At 36.5% G+C, this 20,536-nt stretch overlaps 1 protein-coding gene across 9 annotated transcripts in view; it reads left to right on the forward strand.

The window, feature by feature from the left end:
* Positions 1–20,536, forward strand: part of CPEB3 (cytoplasmic polyadenylation element binding protein 3) — a 196,988-nt gene that overhangs the window by 71,416 nt on the left and 105,036 nt on the right. For 7 of the 9 annotated variants that reach the window (XM_041744214.1, XM_041744209.1, XM_041744215.1 and 4 more), the window contains 2 exons: positions 7,531–7,690; positions 18,493–18,549. In XM_041744214.1, the coding sequence (XP_041600148.1) occupies positions 7,531–7,690; positions 18,493–18,549 (217 nt within the window). The remainder of the gene's footprint in view (positions 1–7,530; positions 7,691–18,492; positions 18,550–20,536) is intronic. The other 2 variants (XM_041744216.1, XM_041744217.1) reach the window with 1 other exon arrangement.

Here is a 20,536-nt window from a genome sequence, read left to right on the forward strand (position 1 = left end):
CTGTTCTACTAAAGCTGTTTGGAAAGATAGAAAGAGATGGAGTACTTCCAAATTCATTCTATGAGGCCAGCATCACCTTAATTCCAAAATCAGACAAAGACTCCACCAAAAAGGAGAATTACAGACCAATATCCCTGATGAACATGGATGCAAAAATTCTCAACAAGATACTAGCCAATAGGATCCAACAGTACATTAAGAAAATTATTCACCATGACCAAGTAGGATTTATCCCTGGGACACAAGGCTGGTTCAACACTCATAAAACAATCAGTGTGATTCATCATATCAGCAAGGGAAAAACCAAGAACCATATGATCCTCTCAATAGATACAGAGAAAGCATTTGACAAAATACAGCATCCATTCCTGATCAAAACTCTTCAGAGTGTAGGGATAGAGGGAACATTCCTCAACATCTTAAAAGCCATCTACAAAAAACCCACAGCAACTATAATTCTCAATGGGGAAGCACTGGGAGCCTTTCCCCTAAGATCAGGAACAAGACAGGGATGTCCACTCTCACCACTGCTATTCAACATAGTACTAGAAGTCCAAGCCTCAGCAATCAGACAACAAAAAGACATTAAAGGCATTCAGACTGGCAAAGAAGAAGTCAAACTCTCCCTCTTCGCTGATGACATGATACTCTACATAGGAAACCCAAAAGACTCCATCCCAAGATTGCTAGAACTCATACAGCAATTTGGCAGCGTGGCAGGATACAAAATCAATGCCCAGAAGTCAGTGGCATTTCTATACACTAACAATGAGACTGAAGAAAGAGAAATTAAGGAGTCAATCCCATTTACAATTGCACCCAAAAGCATAAGATGCATAGGAATAAACCTAACCAAAGAGGTAAAGGATCTATACCTTAAAAACTATAGAACACTTCTGAAAGAAATTGAGGAAGACACAAAGAGATGGAAAAATATTCCATGCTCATGGACTGGCAGAATTAATATTGTGAAAATGTCAATGTTACCCAGGGCAATTTACACGTTTAATGCAATCCCTATCAAAATAGCATGGACTTTCTTCAGAGAGTTAGAACAAATCATTTTAAGATTTGTGTGGAATCAGAAAAGACCCCGAATAGCCAGGAGAATTTTAAAAAAGAAAACCATAGCTGGGGGCATCACAATGCCAGATTTCAGGTTGTACTACAAAGCTGTGGTCATCAAGACAGTGTGGTACTGGCACAAAAACAGACACATAGATCAAGGAACAGAATAGAGAATCCAGAAGTGGACTCTCAACTTATGGTCAACTGATATTCGATAAAGGAGGAAGATTATCCAATGGAAGAAAGACAGTCTCTTCAATAAATGGTGCTGGGAAAATTGGACATCCACATGCAGAAGAATGAAACTAGACCACTCTCTTTCACCATACTCAAAGATAAACTCAAAACGGATGAAAGATCTAAATGTGAGACAAGATTCCATCAAAATCCTAGAGGAGAACACAGGCAACACCCTTTTTGAATTCGGCCACAGCAACTTCTTACAAGATACACCTACAAAGGCAAAAGAAACAAAAGCACAAATGAACTATTGGGACTTCATCAAGATAAGAAGCTTTGGCACAGCAAAGGATACAGTCAACAAAAAGAAAAGACAACCTACAGAATGGGAGAAGATATTTGCAAATGACGTATCCGATAAAGGGCTAGTTTCCAAGATCTATAAAGAACTTATTAAACTCAACACCAAAAAAACAAACAATCCAATCATGAAATGGGCAAAAGACATGAACAGAAATCTCACAGAGGAAGACCTAGGCATGGCCAAGACGCACATGAGAAAATGCTCTGCACCACTTGCCACCAGGGAAATACACATCAAAACCACAATGAGATACCACCTCACACCAGTGAGAATGGGGAAAATTAACAAGGCAGGAAACCACAAATGTTGGAGAGGATGCGGAGAAAAGGGAACCCTCTTACACTGTTGGTGGGAATGTGAACTGGTGTAGCCACTCTGGAAAACTGTGTGGAGATTCCTCAAAGAGTTAAAAATAGACCTGCCCTACGACCCAGCAATTGCACTGCTGGGGATTTACCCCAAAGATGCAAATGCAATGAAACGCCGGGACACCTGCACCCCGATGTTTATAGCAGCAATGTCCACAATAGCCAAACTGTGGAAGGAGCTTCGGTGTCCATCGAAAGATGAATGGATAAAGAAGATGTGGTTTATGTATACAATGGAGTATTACTCAGCCATTAGAAATGACAAATACCCACCATTTGCTTCAACGTGGATGGAACTGGAGCGTATTATGCTGAGTGAAATAAGTCAATTGGAGAAGGACAAACATTATATGGTCTCATTCATTTGGGGAATATAAATAATAGAGAAAGGGAATAGAAGGGAAGGGAGAAGAAATGTGTGGGAAATATCAGAAAGGGAGACAGAGCATGAAGACTCCTAACTCTGGGAAACGAACTAGGGGTGGTGGAAGGGGAGGAGGGCGGGGGGTGTGAGTGAATGGGTGATGGGCACTGAGCGGGGCACTTGACGGGATGAGCACTGGGTGTTATTCTGTATGTTGGCAAATTGAACACCAATAAAAAATAAATTTATTATTAAAAAAAAGTTTATCATTTTTTTCTGAAACTGCTTTTTTCTCAGATGTTGCAGCCTTCATATCTAGGAAAGGATATGTCTGGAGATAAGCCAGAAAGGGTAGAAAGGGGTCCTAAATTTCTCTCCCAAGAAAAAGGCAGGTGAATGGGATAGGGCTGGTGGAGGTGGGCCTATGGTAATGCTAGAGGTTTAGATCAAGCTACTTCTTGAGTTTAACTGTCATTTGAATGAGAGTAAATGACTAAGGGCAAGTGAGGATTAATTAGGTTGCCTATGTGGCAGAGTGGTGGTTAAAGAAACCCCTATCTGAATGTGTTAAGATTAGGTTGAAAGAGTGTTTGTGAAAAAGATTTAAGGTAGAGAGAGTAGGAGGAAGTCAGAGAGGCAGTTGAGTGAGAGTCCTTGAGAGCAGTCTGGATTTGAGTGGATTGGAACCTTGGCTCTCTTGCTTACTGCCCTGTAATATTGGGCCAGTTACTTAGTCTCTCCAAGATTTAATTGCTTAATCTATAAAATAGAGTTGTGAGGGAATGCATTTAGCATGCTTAGAATAGTGGCAAGCCCATATTAAGTACCTGATAAATATACTAATACTAAGTCAAGCTGAGGGAAATAAAAAAGCAGAGCTAGTGAACCACGCAAAGGAGTGAGCTCCCTCTATATACAACTAACTGCTATATAGCATTTATCATTGGTTATCATCAAAGAAAGAGTCAATAATGGGATGCATTATTTATAAATATTCTAATACTTCCTGGTGTGTTTACTTGCAAAAGATAAGTTAAAAAAAAAAGATGTTTTCCTTATTTTCCCTATATTGGGAACCAAAACTTATTTTAAAAAACTTAAAAGGTTAGTTTCTACTTCTAACTTTTGTTGTTGAATGAAAAATTATGGTCTGATTTTCTCTATGTATGATTTCTCTTTGCATTTTATTGCAATTTTTGTAGTTTTTCTGTCCTTTTTCTATTTCTTGTAGGCTTCCTGGTTAATCAGTTGTTTTAGCAATGTTTACTACTTATAAAACAAAAAGGATGAATAGTATCCTGCAAATATAAACCAGTAAGGCATAGATAAATAAATTTTAATGGGAAAGTAAATCTCCACATTGAAATTTGTTCAATTAAGAAGGCTGTGCAAATTCTGTCCTGCATTTCACCTGTCATGTTTTCATCTGTTGAGTACTAGTGAACCTATAGGTTTTAAAATAGATGTCCCAGTACTCCAAGGTGGCATCATAGAAGTTTCTTTGTGTTCTCCCTAATATTCCAGTAGCCACCACTATACAGATGCCTTGTAGGTTCTGTTACTGAAAATAACCATAGGGAAAATAATCATCATTTTACAGATGAAGGTAACCAAGGCTTAGAAACTCATTCAGAGTGACATGCCAGCAACTGGCAGAGCCCAAATTTGAAAATCAGATGCTGATTTCAGAGTGTGTACTTACAAATACCAGATCATCAACTGTTTTCCTAACCCACAATCGGAACACTACAAAGCTGACCTTTGGCAAAGTGACCAGGCTTGTTTCTTGCCTGCTGCCATCCTTCTAGTCCCTTCCTCACTTTACTGTCCCATTCTACTGATCAGTTGCAGGTATAAAGGCTTAATTTGAAGAACCATCCAGTCTGGTGGCTCTCAAATTGAGCCAGTCAAAAGAGTTACCTGGAACACTTATTTTAAAATTATGACTAAGTTGGTTTTACCTGGAGCCCAGGAATGTGCATTTAAGGCATTCTACATGTGATTTTGGCAAACTGACAGGTTTGAGAACCACTTCAGATGCATGAATCCCCATGCAAATAACACCTCTAATTTTCCTGACTACCTAATAATCTTATAATCCAATATCGTCTTCTGACGGGGACTCCCTACCATCTTGCCAGGAAGGTCATTTCATTGGTAATTAAATACAATGTTGTGCTTCTATGGAACTTTCATTTACTATCCTGTATGAACTAGATCAATTTCTTTGGGCTTGTGTTTATACTTCTTAGGTACTGGCTCTGTGTTTAGATCCAGGCTAGAATCTTCTCTGAACCTCACCTTCCTCATGTGTGAAATGAATATGTTGTTATTTACCTTGAAGGATTATGTGAAGAATTAAATGAAAAAAACTGTCCTGGCTGGAAAGATTCTTGAATGGCTTCAAACAGCCATTTCTTATAGCCCCTTCACCTTATCAGCCTTTTTTGAAACAGTCCCACGCCTGCAGGGCTCTATTTAGAAGTGTGGAGATCTATATATATTAGAAGACTCCTAGACTTCCATTCCAGGATTGTCAATGCCAGAAATAGGTTGTCATTTTGACTTCTCACCAGCACACTTTTTTTTTTTTTTTTAACCTGTGGCTTTTCCTCTGGACAAAGAATATGATACCTCTTATGGAGACAGATAAGCCTACATTTCTGGAAATTCAGATTTATTCCTTAAGTAATTGGAGTTTCCACGGATAACTTGAACCCAGCGCAAAACAAATGATATACAGGAAGACCTTAAAGAAGAAGAGACCTAGAATTATATAGAGACCAAAATGAAGAACCGAAGAAAATATTCCATGTCTCTTTCTTATCCAACAGTAGACAGATAATTGGTGATTGTTAAAAAGGAAAAAAAATGGGAGGGGGCCTCAGTGGCTCAGTGAGTTAAGCATCTGACTCTTGATTTTGGCTCAGATCGTGATCTCAGGGTCATGAGATTCAGCCTCATGTCCAGCTCCAGGCTCAGCATGGAGTCTGCTTAGGATTCTTTTCACCTTCCTCTCACTCTGTTCTTTCCCCCCACCTCATGCTCTCTCTTATATAAATAATAAAATCTTAAAAAAGAAAAAAAAAGGGAGGGAGGTAGCAAGTGAGAGGAGGCAATAAACTAAGAAATGTTGAATGCTTTACTCATTGACAAACACAATGTGAGTGGAATAAATACTTAAGTAATTTCAACCCAATCCTGATAGGTAAGATCCTATTTTACCAATGAGAATACTGAAGACCATTGATGATAACTAAGACAAATTTCATACCTCGTCAGATGGCAGGTCCAGATTCAAGAGACCTGGGACTTTTCAGAATGTGATTTTTAAAAAAATTATAATATAGACATACATATTCTTTAAGAAATAGAACGTGGCTTAGTTTCCATTGTACTGTACACATTACCCCATCCAAATACCTGTCATTTTCTTATTTTAATTGGTTGTGTCTCTCTCCTTTTACTAATTACTTGTACATAGGGACTAGGTTGCAACGTTCATCTCTGAATCACCAGGGCTTAGTATAGGAGTTGGCCCTTGACTTGTGCATTAAAGGTTGGTAAAAATGGAATTTTTGTCTCTGGCATTCGAAAACATCTGCACCCTCAACCCCTACTCCTCATCTCTGAGTTTTTTTTTTTAAAGTATAGAGTTGTAAGTGATATTAGAAATACTCTAACTCAGTCCTCTCATTTGTAAAAAGGGAGGAATTTCAGGCACAGACTAGAGGTAGATCATGATGTACCCAAAACCCCCAATTATAGTAGTTATTCTAGCACTCTTGCCTCCTGGTTCTCAGTTCAGGGCATTTCGTAGGATCTGTGAGTATACATACTGCATTTATTCATTCACCCTCTGATTCTTCCTTCATGTTCAGTGCTGAGGAAATCCCACTTTCTTTTCTGCCTCCCTGAATAGATTTATAACCATGCTTTCCAGAAACCAGAAGAAAAACAGCTTCCCAAGAGTTAAGACTTAATTTAGAAAATGGTCACTGAAGTTGAAGTTTTTACCTGTTATATCCCCTTTTGCTCATCCAGATAGTTACTTACTACTGTTGTTCATTGAAGACCATAAGTGATCATTTGCAGGACTGGATGAACTGTTCAGGACCCTGAAAATAATCTCTCATTGCTATAGTTTGATTTGGTGTGGTTGTTAAATTGTGTGTTTTGCTTTTTTAAAATATTTATTTGAGAGCGTGCGTGTAAGTGTCAGGCAGGGGGAATGGGAGGGATAGAGAGAGAGGGAGAGTCTCATGCAGACTCTAAACTGAGCTCAGAGCCCCACAAGGGGCTCAGTCTCAAGACCCTGAGATCATGACCTGAGCTGAAATCAAGAGTCAGATGTAATCGACTGAGCCACCCAGGCACCCGTTTTGCTTTTCTTAAATAAAAGCAAACTAAATCTGTAGTGTATTCTATAATGTTCATCTATGAGTTGTGCTTCCCTTTAGCTCAGACTAGTAAAAATAATTGTACATGATGGTCTCCCATGGGCTTCAGTGAAATGTAGTGGAACAATGATTTTTCTTCACTTAGTTTGTGTTAGCTCTTTATTTTCAAAATGTTTTTGACTCTAGCATCATGAAAACACTACCCTGGGTTAAAGTTTTTCATGTGAGTGCTTTTCAAAAGTTAAAATAGCAGTACTTTGGACACATGTTAAATTTTATAGTGTATCTAATGTATGGAACTTATGAGTAATAAATATTAAAGATACCTGATAAAATTACATTGAAGCTACAGTTATCTTTTAATTTTTTAGGAAAGTATTTCTGTTTATAGACTGAGAGTTCTTAATTATGGACTTTCTCTAGATAAAAAAATTCTCTGTTCATTTGAATAGAATGTTTATTTGACAGTGGAGGTTGGGGTGAAGGGCCAAAGGCAAAGTCAATTCACTTGACTCTTTTGAATTTACTTTTTTAAGTTCTTTTGAGAGAAAGTCTGAAGTAGTGGGACATATACATTAAAAAATATTGGGAAAAGGCTGAGGTTAATTATAGAAGTTTGTATTAAGCTTAATGTTGCCAAGTCATTATTCTTAATAAAAAGAATATGTGTTACTAGAACTATCTGGAACTTTGATTCATGTCATCCATGGCAAGAAGCAAATGATATAGTAATTAATTTTATGATGTAATTTTATGTATTGTCTTGTTTTGTGTTTTTATTTTTAGGACCGGAGTAGGCCCTATGACACTTTTAACTTGCACTCGTTGGAGAACTCCTTAATGGATATGATAAGGACTGATCATGAGCCTCTGAAAGGTAAACACTACCCTCCCAGTGGCCCACCAATGAGTTTCGCTGATATAATGTGGAGGAATCATTTTGCAGGTTAGGAATATTCATATGTCCGTTCCTTGCTTGGTGTTTTAAACAAAAATCAGCTTTTTAATAATTGTGATTTTTTTTCATTTTTTTTCCCATTTGTTTTAGTTTGCTTCTGTAAAGCATTGTGGAATGTATTTAAAATTGATTTTTTTTTAACCTGGGTTCAGCTACCTACAATAATCAAGATTGATTGCTTTAAACATAATGTCTGGCAGAAGCATGTGTTGGGTAGCATGAGACCGGAAGTCAAGTGTTCTGGGCTTGGTGCATTTGGAATCCTTAGCTGAACCTGGATAATTCATTTAAGTCAAAGTATATTGCAAGGAAATGTGAAATTTAGTAAACCAATCTCCAAAGACTACTTCATAAAACTTTATAGAAAAGAGTTCCATTTTATTAAAATATAATCACTTTGCTCATGTAGAGCAGCCAGTGATTCTTCACATTCTCTAAGGCTAAAACAGAAGAAAACAGAAGAATGTCTTAAAATGTGTAAATGTTTTGGGTTTAATATAAGGCAGAAAATCCCAAGGTCAGCGGTATTAGGACTTCTTATTTTTAGAGCCCATGTAAATTCAGATTAGTTGTTGATGTTACATTCCTGATTATAGATAGTTCTTTTTATGTGTTCTAGGACTTTTTAGGGGCCTTGTGATATTTTAAAATACTGTAATGGAAATTTCCTGTGGACATATCCACTTGGATTTAGAGCCTAAATATCTGAAAACTGTGAAGAGCTGGCTACCAGGATGCCCATCTTGTTTGAACCCTTATGTTCTCTGGAGCTGTGAGGAATTTGATCCCCTCTGGTTCTATGCAGGCTTTTATAAAAGGTGTGACTGACTATGAACACCTGATAGTCATTTCCTCAAGCCACCTCAGAAATCCATTTCATCATTTTCTTGTCACACTCATGATTTTCTGCTGCTTCCCTCAATTTCCAGTGAAAAGAAAGTAGTTAATAGACTATGAAGAAAATAGAGGATTTTGAGAAAAGCTGTATTTTTAAGGCCTTCAGAAGTAGAAAAAAAATCTCTCATGTATTCATTGTTATATTTGTCATCATTACCAAGTCTTTGCTCAGTTGAAAGATTAGGTGTATGGTAATTTGAGCATATTTCGCTTAGAAGTGAAAATGGTGTTAAAAAAAAACAGTGATATTCACAGACTTGTTTTGTGTTTTCAGTATCTTCTAAGGCTGCATTTGTCCTCTTTCTCTACCATGAACAGCTATAAGTCTCTCCTAATTATTCTAAAATTGTTGGGCCTTGTTCTTTATGCATACCTGTTTTATCTTGGTCTGTATTCTTTTCTTCTAGCAATAAAAGATTTTGAAAGCATCTTATATTATAGTCTATAAATAATTGTCCAGAATTTTGTGAATATTGTTTACATAGGAGCTATTGTGGCTTATTGAGAGTAGCACTGACAAAAGTATAAAGAGAGTTCTTCACTATGGGGTAATGTAAATACCTTATTCTCTTTTTGATAGCCACTTTTTAGTGCACATCCAACTGCCTCTGCATATATTTCTCTGCCACACTTGCAAATGTGAGGTTTCATCTGTGAAAGTCTTTTGCATTGTACTTATGTCCTAATAAGTTGGAAGGCACATAATATATACTTTTTTACAGCCTTAATATGTTTGCAACTTCTCTGTTCATCATACCACCCACCTTGATTTCCTCTGAATGAACTACTTCCCGTAGTCAATTACATCACCATGTCATTGTCCTCTGGTTAGAGTATTCGAGCTTTCTGCTTCCCTTTTCCAGCTGGGAGACCTTTAGATCTGGCACCGTGTATTTGATCCTTATTACTTCTAATAACATAATTATGATGCTGGCATTTTAAAGGAATAATTTTAAGTAATTTTTGACTTTAAAAATGGAGAAAATTATAACAAAAATATAACTGAAAAAATAAACATTGTGACAGTGTATCCTTATTTTACATATCTTATATAATAAACATCCATATTTTTATCTGATCTTTATAATTTATTAATAGGCCTTAACTTTGGACTCTTAGATTGTTTCCAGCTTTTTCTCCATAATAGATGATGCTGCCATGGATGAGTTCTTGCACATAGCTTTTCCTTAAGGTAAATTCGTAGAGAAAAATCTCTGGGTCAAAAGACTTAGACATCTAGGTGAACAGCTTTAAGAGAAAAATGGTAGGCTAGGGGACTTACCTTGTGGCTTCTCTGTGACTCTGTCCAAAAACACTTCCTTCTACTTCATCCTGTTTTTCCTATCTTTAATATCTTCTTCTCCCACTTGAACATGGGAGCACTTTTTTGAGCATCTCAAAGTTCAAGTTATAGAATCATAGGTTTTATCTATGCTTGTTCTGTTTTTTCTTTTCCTAGACCTTGATTTTCTTTAAGAAAATAAAAAATATGTTATTATGTGGGAAATTCAAATAGTACATTAAAAAAAAGAAAAGAAAATGAAAAAAAAATCTGAGACTTACTACTTAGAGATAGCAAAGATTATTATTTTTATTAACATTCTTCCAGGCATTTATATTCTCTTAGTAGGAAGTTACATTTCAACTCAGCCTTTCTGACTTTGCAGTTATTCAAACCTGGGTTTGAATCCTGGCTCTGCCTTTAGCTGGCTCTTGATCTAGATAAATTAGCTTCTTCAAAGCCTTAGATTCCTCAACATTGAAATAAAGCACCCACTTCATGGAGTGGCTGTAAAGGTCAGATGAAGTTCCTGACACTAGAAACTGCTCAAATGTTATCTTGTTTATTTATTTATTTATTTATGCATGCATGCATGCTGTCTGTGGTAGTGGTGTGCCTACTCCCTGGCCTGGGTAATAAATTAAACCTTACATTCCTACAATATTTACTTTCTTCTAGCTAGACTATAGCTAAATGTTAAAAGGATAATGCAAGTTGTCAAAATTTTTTATTTGCCATAGATAAGTAGTGATTATTGAAGGATAAACATTTTGTCATTATCCAAAGTCACCTAAAGGAGAAAGGAAAATAATGCTTTTATGTTGACTTTCCAAAATTGTGTATCTAAATAATATAAAGAAAATATAGTAGGATATCGCATTCATGAAAAATAAAATAGAGCATACCGGGTGGCTCAGCCGTTTAGCGCCATCTTCAGCCCAGGGTGTGGTCCTAGAGACCCGGGATCAGGTCCCACGTCAGGCTCCCTGCATGGAATGGAGCCTGCTTCGCACTCTGCCTGTGTCTGTGCCTTTCTCTGTGTGTGTGTGTGTGTCTCTCATGAATAAATAAATAAAATCTTAAAAAAAAAAACTTCATGATGTATTTGAACTGAACCTGATGACATTTATTCACAGCAATATTTCATCTTAGAAATGTATGCAATGAGGGTCGCCAGCAGGGCTCAGTCAGTTAAGCATCCAACTCTTGGTTTCAACTTAGGTCATGATATTGTGGTCGTGAGATCGAGCCCTGAGTCCAGCTCTGAGCTCAGAGTGGAATCTACTTCAGATTCTCTCTCCCTCTCCCTTCCTCCTTCTCTCTCTCTCTCAAATAAATAAAACCTTTAAAAAATAAATGTATGCAATTAGAAATCCCTTTATTCAACTCTTCTCTTAAAAAAGGTTAGTGGGAGAAATGACAGGAAGTTCAGAAACTAGTGAGACTTCTGTTTTAGTAAAGAGCTTTAACAATTTTTCAGTCACATTTATACTTAACACTCAGTAAAACCAAGTCACCCTTGAAGATGTTTGTAGGAAATATTAAAAAGTCTCTACGTCCTCCCCCATGATAAAGATGCCAAGTAATGTAGAGGAAAAGTAGAATTGAGCTTTCTTCATAGCACCTGAGAAATGTGTTTAGTAGTGTTGGTCAGGGCACAGCACCCTTATTTAAATAAAAATTAGACTAATTTTTTTTTGGCTTCTTAAAGATCTCAAACTACAGTTCTTGGTTATAACAAAACTGTGTCTCTTACCATATTATATATGACTTTTCCTATTTATTTGAGAGAATGTTTCCAAGAAATGAGAAGACAGTTTTGAGAAGGGTGATGAACTAATAAAAACTGTCATTTCTTTTCTAAGTGCAGAAATCCTTGGGTTGGTAGAGATATGAGTGAGGCCTAGGAGAGAGGAATTGTTCTCTGCTCTCTTTTCAGGTGGGCTTAAGGGAAGGAAATCCACAACTCTCCTTATAACTATGAAGATTAAAGAGATTTCTAGCATGGAAGAGGTAGGATTAGAGATAAGGAAAAAGATTCACCTCTGTACCTTTCTTATAGCTGTTCCCCAGCTTGCTACTAATGATGAAAGTTTAGCCACTGGGGAACCCCTATGAAAGCCCAGCGTCATTAGGTTTGATTAATCATAGCCTGGCTTAGGATTAACGTTCAAGAGTGCAAAATGATGAGAGGAGGAATAATAGGGAAATACCAACCACACTGTATTGCACAGTTTAGGTGACATTGTAAAGCAAGATCTGTCCCCTGGTTGGGTTAGCACAATATAGCAGATATCTTGGCAAAGAGTCCCCTTTCTGTCTGTCATCCCATGTAGTCTCCCTCTTACAATAGAAAAGTAGACCTGGCTGACTCCTTGGGGGTAGTACCTGATGAAACATTTCTATATATTTAAATTTTCTCTTTCCTCACTATTCATGGAACTGAAATTTGAAAAATGAAAAGAGCAGGTGTCAGTTGAGAACTGATATTGAAGGATTTGCTTTTCATATGTATACTGAATCTAGGGGGGGAAATAGCTATCTTCTGATAATAATGCTTTAAAGTATTTAAATTGACAGGAACTTGGAAGAAATAAATGCCATCCTTTTGGTATTATGGAAGCATTTTTCTTTACTCATCACAATTTAAATTTAGTATTATATAGCCTTTCACAAAATTGGTCCCTTTTGTAGAATGTTGAGGTTCCCTTGTTTTAGAAAAAGTGCATCTTCATTACATTTTGTTTGTTCCAGAAGAATATGCTGTCTCTTAACTTGCATTGTTGCTCCAGTTCTATTTTTGTGCTACCTACCTTTGGCCCATAGTAGTTTGTCTTGTTTAAGTTAGCAGAGTCCACAAATTGTTTGGGGTGCAGGTTCTGATTTAGCAAGAAGTGATTGTTCTGTTTCTGTACAAGAGGGGGACAGTAAATACAAGTTGAGTGATTTTTTTTTTTAATACATAAGTACCTCCCATTGATTTACCAAGTGGTCCTTTTTATATAGCAGTGTAACCGAGAGTTTTGGTTTTTTAAATTTTTATAAAGATTTATTTATTCATTTTAGAGAAAGCATGAGTGGGCAGAGGGGCAGAAGGAGAGAGAGACAAACTCCTCCAGCAGATCCCCTGCTGAATCAGAGCCCACCAGGGCCAGTCCCAGAACCCTGAGAACATGACCTGGGCCAAAATTAAGAGTCAGCTACTTAGCCTACTGCCACCCAAGCACCCCTATCCGAGAGTTTTAAAAGAATGATTTAACTATTTTAGATTACAGCCTGAAATGAGTAAACAGGAACAAAGGAATTGATATCATGCCAAAAATTAGCCACTTCTGGTATGAAAAGAAATTAGAATTTGATCTCCATTCTAAGCTCATAGCTTTTGTTTCTTGGATCTTTGGAACATATTTAGAATATTTTTTAAGATTTTATTTTATTTTATTCATGAGAGAGACAGAGAGGCAGAGACACAGGCAGAGGGAGAAGCAGGCTCCATACAAGGAGCCCGATATGGACTCCAGGATCATGCATTGGGCCAAAGGCAGGCACTAAACTGCTGAGCCATCCAGGGATCCCCATATTTAGAATATTTTAATGCCAAAATTTTATCATTTTTCCTTAAAAGGACCTTAAAACACCATTTTATTATATTCTTACATAATATTTCATATTGTGGATACTTTTTCTGAAGGAATGTATCTACAATTTTATAGAGAAAATTGATGGAAGAAACAACCCAGCAGAATATGCATTTTTCTTCTAACCTTTTCTAGAACACAGCACTTACATTCTATTAGGTGAAAGTCTCTGAAGGACTTGACTTTTTAGAGCAAATAGGGATAGAGGAAGATAACAGCGATTGTTCCCTATCTCATAACATATTTCAGAGCTGAAGAGGTGACTTTCATAATTAATTATGAATTCATAAAAATTTTAATTTTTATTTTGGGCATATAAAAATACAGACTCAAACTTTGAATAACACAATGTCGTTTTTTATAACTAGTCTCTTAAATATGAATGTGACTTGAGCTTATGAGACTATGATTTTTACAGTCTGGATAAACATATGTAATCCTATTCTCCAACCTCTTCCTCCATCCCCTCACCCCCATTTATCAGGCTCTGTGCAGTGGGAAAAGTGGGACGGTCTTAGAGATTTCTACAGCATCATTTAAAACAAGTATACCTTTCAATTTTTGAAACCTTATATTTTACACTATACTTAAAAGATAGCTGGCTGACAAGAACAATTTAAAAATAGCAGACCGTGGACAGGTGACAAAATGTCACGCTGGCAGCACCAGACTGCATTAACAAAAATCACCAGATGTCACACACTTGATTCTATTTTCACAGCTGATTAAACAGCAGTATTTGTTGGACAAAGGGAAGAAAAAAGAAATGGCCTCATCTGAATTTGGAATCAATTTTTCTTTTGCTGTTATATATTTTCTCCTTCAAAAATCTCATAATTATGAAATTTAAGATGCAAAATATATTAAGAAAAATATAAAGTAATTCTATTTTTAGAAAAGAATATTTTATACACAAACCCTCCTTAAACTGGAAAACTAAATCAAAATGTTAGCAGAGCTTGTCTTTAATTGGTGACCTTATTTTTTGCATTATTGCAACATTTTTGTATCACATAATTTTTGTCTGCTGGAAATATATTGCATTTTGTAATCTAAACATGAATTTTTGAAGAGGTAAAGAAAGTAGCTTTAAAAAGCCGTAAGTCTTTTTATTAGAAAGAATTTACATTTAGGAAACAATTAGATTATATTTAATATTTGGTTCTGGTGGGTCTGGCCTGACACAGAGTTTCTTTTTTTTTTTAAAGATTTTATTTATTTATTCTTGAGAGACACAGAAAGAGAGAGGCAGAGACACACACAGGCAGAGGGAGAAGCAGGCTCCATGCAAAGAGCCTGATGCGGGACTCAATCCCAGGACTCCTGGATCAACCCTGAACCGAAGGCAGATGCTCAACCACTGAGCGACCCAGGTGTCCCAGCACAGAGTTTCTTATAAAATCTTTTGTGGACAACGTTGATCTAGAGAGCCATTTAAGTCAAAGAGGCCAACAGAATCGGGGAGGATACCAGAAAGGCAAAAAGTTTTCTTCTTTTCAGCAATTCCCGATGCCTTCATCTACAAAACGTTGCCTAAGGCTTCTTTTTTTGCTGCATCTTTAGAAAGATTGAATTGGAAGTCATCAGTGTGAGCTAGGGGACAATAATTTAAAAACTACTGAGCTTCCTTTCAGTTCCATCTTTGAAGATGAAAAGTCCTAAGACCTCCTGGAAAGAGCTCCAAAAGAACCCAGCTTCTGGAAGACTGCAGAGAGGGGTACCCCTTTAAGTGTGGGAATAGCAGAAACATAAAAACTATTACTTGATTTAGCAATTATAACCACATAATTCTTTACCATAAATGATTGTAACACAGGAAACAGAAGAAGCTTAATGAGATCATCTAAATTTGGGCTTGTTTGGTTTTTGGTTTTGTTTTAGAGGGGGTGGGTGGGGCAGGAGGAGAGAGAGAATCTCAAGCAGGCTCCACAGGACTTGATCTTAAGACTCTGAGATCATGACCAGAGTGGAAATTAAAAGTTGGATGCTCAATCCACTGAGTCACCCAGGTGCACCAAGGTTTGCTTGGTTTTCTTGATAACTCTTTATTATTTTAGGGAACACCCCTAGCTTTTTATGAACCACACAAATATTCCTTAGAGATTGAAATAGACCATCTCTATATACCATTTGCTAGGGTTCTGCTGGGCAGTGATTTTTGAAATCTTGTTGGGTTCTTAGGCATACTTTCCAGTGACTATTTGCTGTTAAGTTTGAATATCTCAGAATACAATGAGTAAATCATATCTAATTCTTACGGATGTTAGTATTTGTTGGTAATGAATCCAAATAAGGTCTTAATTATTTGAAAATAATAGAGAGAATATTGATACAGCTAACTAAAACCAGAATGTAAATTCTCCCTACTGAGCCAAAGCCTTATTCTCACAAATATTTCTATAATAGGTTCTGATCAAAGTGGTGGTAGAAGATAGCACTTGTTGCATATGAGGTATAATAATTTTTAGACTCTAAAATGACATAGGAGCTGGAAAGACATAAGACACAAAGTAATTACGTATAGGGATACTGTTAAATGTGTTTTTAAATAATGAGTAGTTTTTGAAACTCCTCAATTAGCTTCTAGTAAATATGAAAAGATCTATGAAATCAATAAAAAATAAAACAGACAATTATATAAAAAATGGATCTTTACTAATAGAATTATTTTTCTCTGGAAAACATTAAAATATATTCTAAAAAATAATCTTACTGTAATATAAATGCTAGCAAAATAACTTCTATAACATTAGAGAGAGGTGTATATAATACCTTCCTCCTAATAAATTTAAAATAATGAAAACTAAAAATAGTATTTATTGACAGTCCTGTGATGCTTCATGGTAAAATTAGAATAATCACTTCAGAATCCATCAGTGGTTGATGATTTTTTCATTCATATTCTATCTCATACACACACACACACACACACACACACACACACACACCCATCGGTACAAGTAACATTACACTTATCAGAGTTTTGTTTCTTCCTTATCCCTTAATATAAAATGACCTTTCAATAATTACTATGACCTGAGTGTTTGGTCTTTTTTTTTTTAAGATTTTATTTATTTATGAGAGACAGAGAGAGAGAGAGAGAGAGGCAGAGACACAGGCAGAAGGAGAAGCAGGCTCCATGCAGGGAGCCCAATGTGGGACTTGATCCTGGGACTCCAGGATCATGCCCGGGGCCAAAAGCAGGCGCTAAACCGCTGAGCCACCCAGGGATCCCTGACCTGAGTGTTTTTAAGAGATTTGGATGGCCTTATCTAGGCAAAAAAAAATTGAGTTGGCCAGGAATTCATGATTCCCCCTTTTTATTTGAAGCAAATACTCTGTTTTGTCCACTGTGATTCCTCTCTTTTGGGCCAGAAGAGCTTGATAATGGTGTTTGCCTCCAGTACCCCATAACAGAGATTAATACCAAATCATAACTGACCTTTTGCAATTATATATAACGCTGTATTTGTTGTGAAAGTCAGTCACTTCCATATCTCCAGCATTCTCTCTATCACGCCCCAGACTGTTGACATTTATTTAAACAGTAGTAATGACATAAAAACAACATTTTTCTGAGAATTTCATAATGATAACCTTTGACCTAATTGGGCATGAAGACCTTCGCAGAACCAAGGTCGTATGTATATTAGCTTTACACAAAAGCCCTATTTCAATAATTATTTTGTTGAAGAGATTGTGGTCAAGAAAACTTTAAATACATTTTTTCCATGTGAGACTCTGTTTTATTATTCCTTTAATATATCCACCTCCCTTTCCCAAATAATTCATGAAAGACATACCCACTGTCTGCATCTTCCTTTTTTTTTTTTTTTGTCTGCATCTTCCACTCTTAGCCCTGGAGGGTATTCATTAAAACATAATTCAGACTTACCATTTTATAGACGAGAGGTTGGCAAACTTTTGTCTGTAAAGGGCCAAAGAGGAAATATTTTAGGCCTGTGGTTCATATGATCTCTGTCACATATTATTCTTTGTTTTTTAGTTTTTATTTTTACAACCTTTAAAAAATGTAAAAATGGGGGATCCCTGGGTGGCTCAGCAGTTTGGTGCCTGCCTTTGGCCCAGGGCATGATCCTGGAGTCCCGGGATTGAGTCCTGCATCAGGCTTCTGGCATGGAACCTGCTTCTCCCTCTGCCTGTGTCTCTGCCTCTCTCTCTCTCTCTCTCTCTCTCTCTCTCTCTCTCTGTGTGTGTGTGTGTGTGTGTGTGTCTTTCATGAATAAATAAATAAAATCTTAAAAAAAAAAGTAAAAATGATTCTTTGCTCAGAGGTGTAATAAAAACAGGCAGCCAGCTAGTGTGGTGAGACGTTTGAAACCCTATTACTATAAGGATGAAGGCCTGGAGATAAGCATTATGCTCAAGGTCATATAACTAGTTAGTGATAGGGAAAGCGTAAGAACCCTAGATTTTTAGACCAATTGTTGTTCCCCCTCCTATACCTGTTGTATAAATTGTACTATCTTTCTTCTGGTTGCCATTCTGATAATTATGTTGCATTTTTGAGCCACTATAAAGCTTTTATCTTATATTCCCTCTAAACGTCAAGCTTATATATTTCTTTGAATTCATTATTTTGCTGCTTGAATTTGAAGGACAGTATGAATGGTTGTTTAAATAAAATGCTTAATCCAGTTGGCATGTTTAATTCGGAATGCAAGATGCTTTAACATTTCAGTATATTATAATGGAAGCTTCTTTTTTGCTTTGTTTTGTTTTATTTATTTGTTATTGAGATTTTGGCTTTGTTTTTAAGATTTTTTTCATTTGTATGTTTTATGACTTGATTTAAAACCTTGTAACTGCTATGGCCTTGTTATAGATTATAGCAAAGTTGTAGATTAATCTGTTTTAGCTTTTTGTAATGTTCATCTTTTACAATGTATTTGAAATGATTATATTAAGCATTATTTTCTTTGTGCTTAAAATAAAATTATTTTATTTTTTAGGACGCATGGGAATAAATTTCCATCATCCAGGAACAGATAATATTATGGCACTTAACAGTAAGTCTTCATGTGAAATATTCATAAAATTAGCAGTCAAGTTTACAGCATGTAGTTTCCACTCTCTTAATTGTTCATTACATTTCAGCCTTCCACTTAGTGCAGGATAGACCGTTATTCTATACCTGTGCCTCTTGAAGCATGGTCCCTAGACCAGTAGTATCAGCATCACTTGGGAACTTTTTAAAGATGCAAAATATCAGACCCCACTTCAGACCTGCTGCATCACAAACTTTATGGGGCTGAGAAATCTATGTATTGTATAGGTGATTCTGATGCAGGCTAAAAGTTGGGAACTGCTACTCTATACTAAAGGTTGACAAACTACAGCCCTGATGACCAAATCTGGCCCACTGCCTGGTTTCATAGTTTTATTGAAACACAACTACACACGTTCATTTATGGGTTATCTCTAGCTACTTTTGTACCAGGGTGGCAGAGCCCAAAAAGCCTGAACTATTTACTCTCTGACCCTTTACAGAGAAGTTTGCAGACTCCTGCTACATACTGTTGGGGTGGGGGAAGGAAGAGGATAGGAAGAAAGGAGGCAGGCAGAAGGAGAGAGAGAGAGTAGGGTGGAGAATATGAATGAAGAGACCCAATTTATTTGTACATAACTCAGACTTGCCTCATTTTGGTAGATTGCCAACAGGTGCTTCAAACTGGACATCAAGGGTCTTCCATTAGTGAAATTTGTGTGGTATAGGTGGTCAACAGCTTTGCAGGTTAGAAATAGTTTTGTCAGTATAATTGTTGGGTTGAGTTCTGGAGCATCAAAACTTAATTAAGCAGAAAGTCATTGTTAATACTGGGAGAAATGTCTGGTTGGCATCAGTTCTGCTTCCTAGTGTCTTTGGACCAAATAGCTTTGCAAAACAGTTTCTAAATAGAAATTATCAGTTGTCAGAAGGACCACAAAAGCCATTGAATCTCTTAGGACTTAGTTTTTTTTTCCATCTGTTAAATGAGTGACGTCAGATTATTCCCTGTCATCCTCCCATATATACAAGCTGACTGTGGATACACACAGGAGACATACTGGGTAAATTTAAGGTTGTGTAAAATATTACCCCTTTCCTTCCTACCATTGGAGTTTTTTGGGGCAGATTTTACATTATCTCTAAAATATGTATTACGCATTTCTTTTTGTTCTGACATAACATGTAGTGTGCTTCCCTGTGGCCACTGCTGGGAACCACTGGCAGTGCTTGACAATGCAGGTCCTCATCCACTGCATGTTTATTTTGTTCTAAAAAGCTAGTATCTCTTCTTTTGGAGATCTTGGAAGCTGTAAAAATTCTAGACTATCCACCTCTATTTTCTAATTTCTAAAAGGAAGGTCACTTTAACTTTAGAGTATAGTATTTCTATTTTTTTTCCTAGAAGCAGGTACATTGGGATGAAGATTAATAAACAACTTAATTTAATTTGCCGAGCCTCAGCAATTTTGTGAAACCTTGTGGAAACACTTCAGTTAGGTGATAAAATCTAGAGTTGAATGTAAATAGAAAGAACAATATTGTTAGTTATATCTGCCTGAAGGAATGAGTATGTATTTTAGAAAAAGCCTGATTTGCTATGGAGTCCTCTTCTGCAAGAGGGAGAAGACATAATTTACCATTGTTCTGTGCATAAAATGAAGCTAAAAGACACTTTCCTTTTTAAAAGGTTTTGATTCTCTTTAATTCTCTGCTTTTAAATAAGAGATTTTATGTTCTTTCCAGTTTATGTATGATGCTTAAATCCCCCTTTTAGCCTCTGAATTTCCTCATCTGTAAGAGAAGGGGACGAGTTAGGTCATCTTTAATGATTGTTTTCAGAATGAAGGTTCTGTGAGTCTGTTTTTTTTTTTTTTCTTATTTTTACTTTCTATTTTTATTATTGTTTTTAAGTAAGCCCTACACCCAACATGGGGCTTGAACTCATGACCCTGAGATCAAGAGTCACATGTTCTACCTACTGACTCAGCCAGGAGCCCCATGTAATA

Source organism: Vulpes lagopus, chromosome 2 (assembly GCF_018345385.1).
Source record: "Vulpes lagopus strain Blue_001 chromosome 2, ASM1834538v1, whole genome shotgun sequence".
NCBI classification, from domain to species: Eukaryota; Metazoa; Chordata; class Mammalia; order Carnivora; family Canidae; genus Vulpes; species Vulpes lagopus.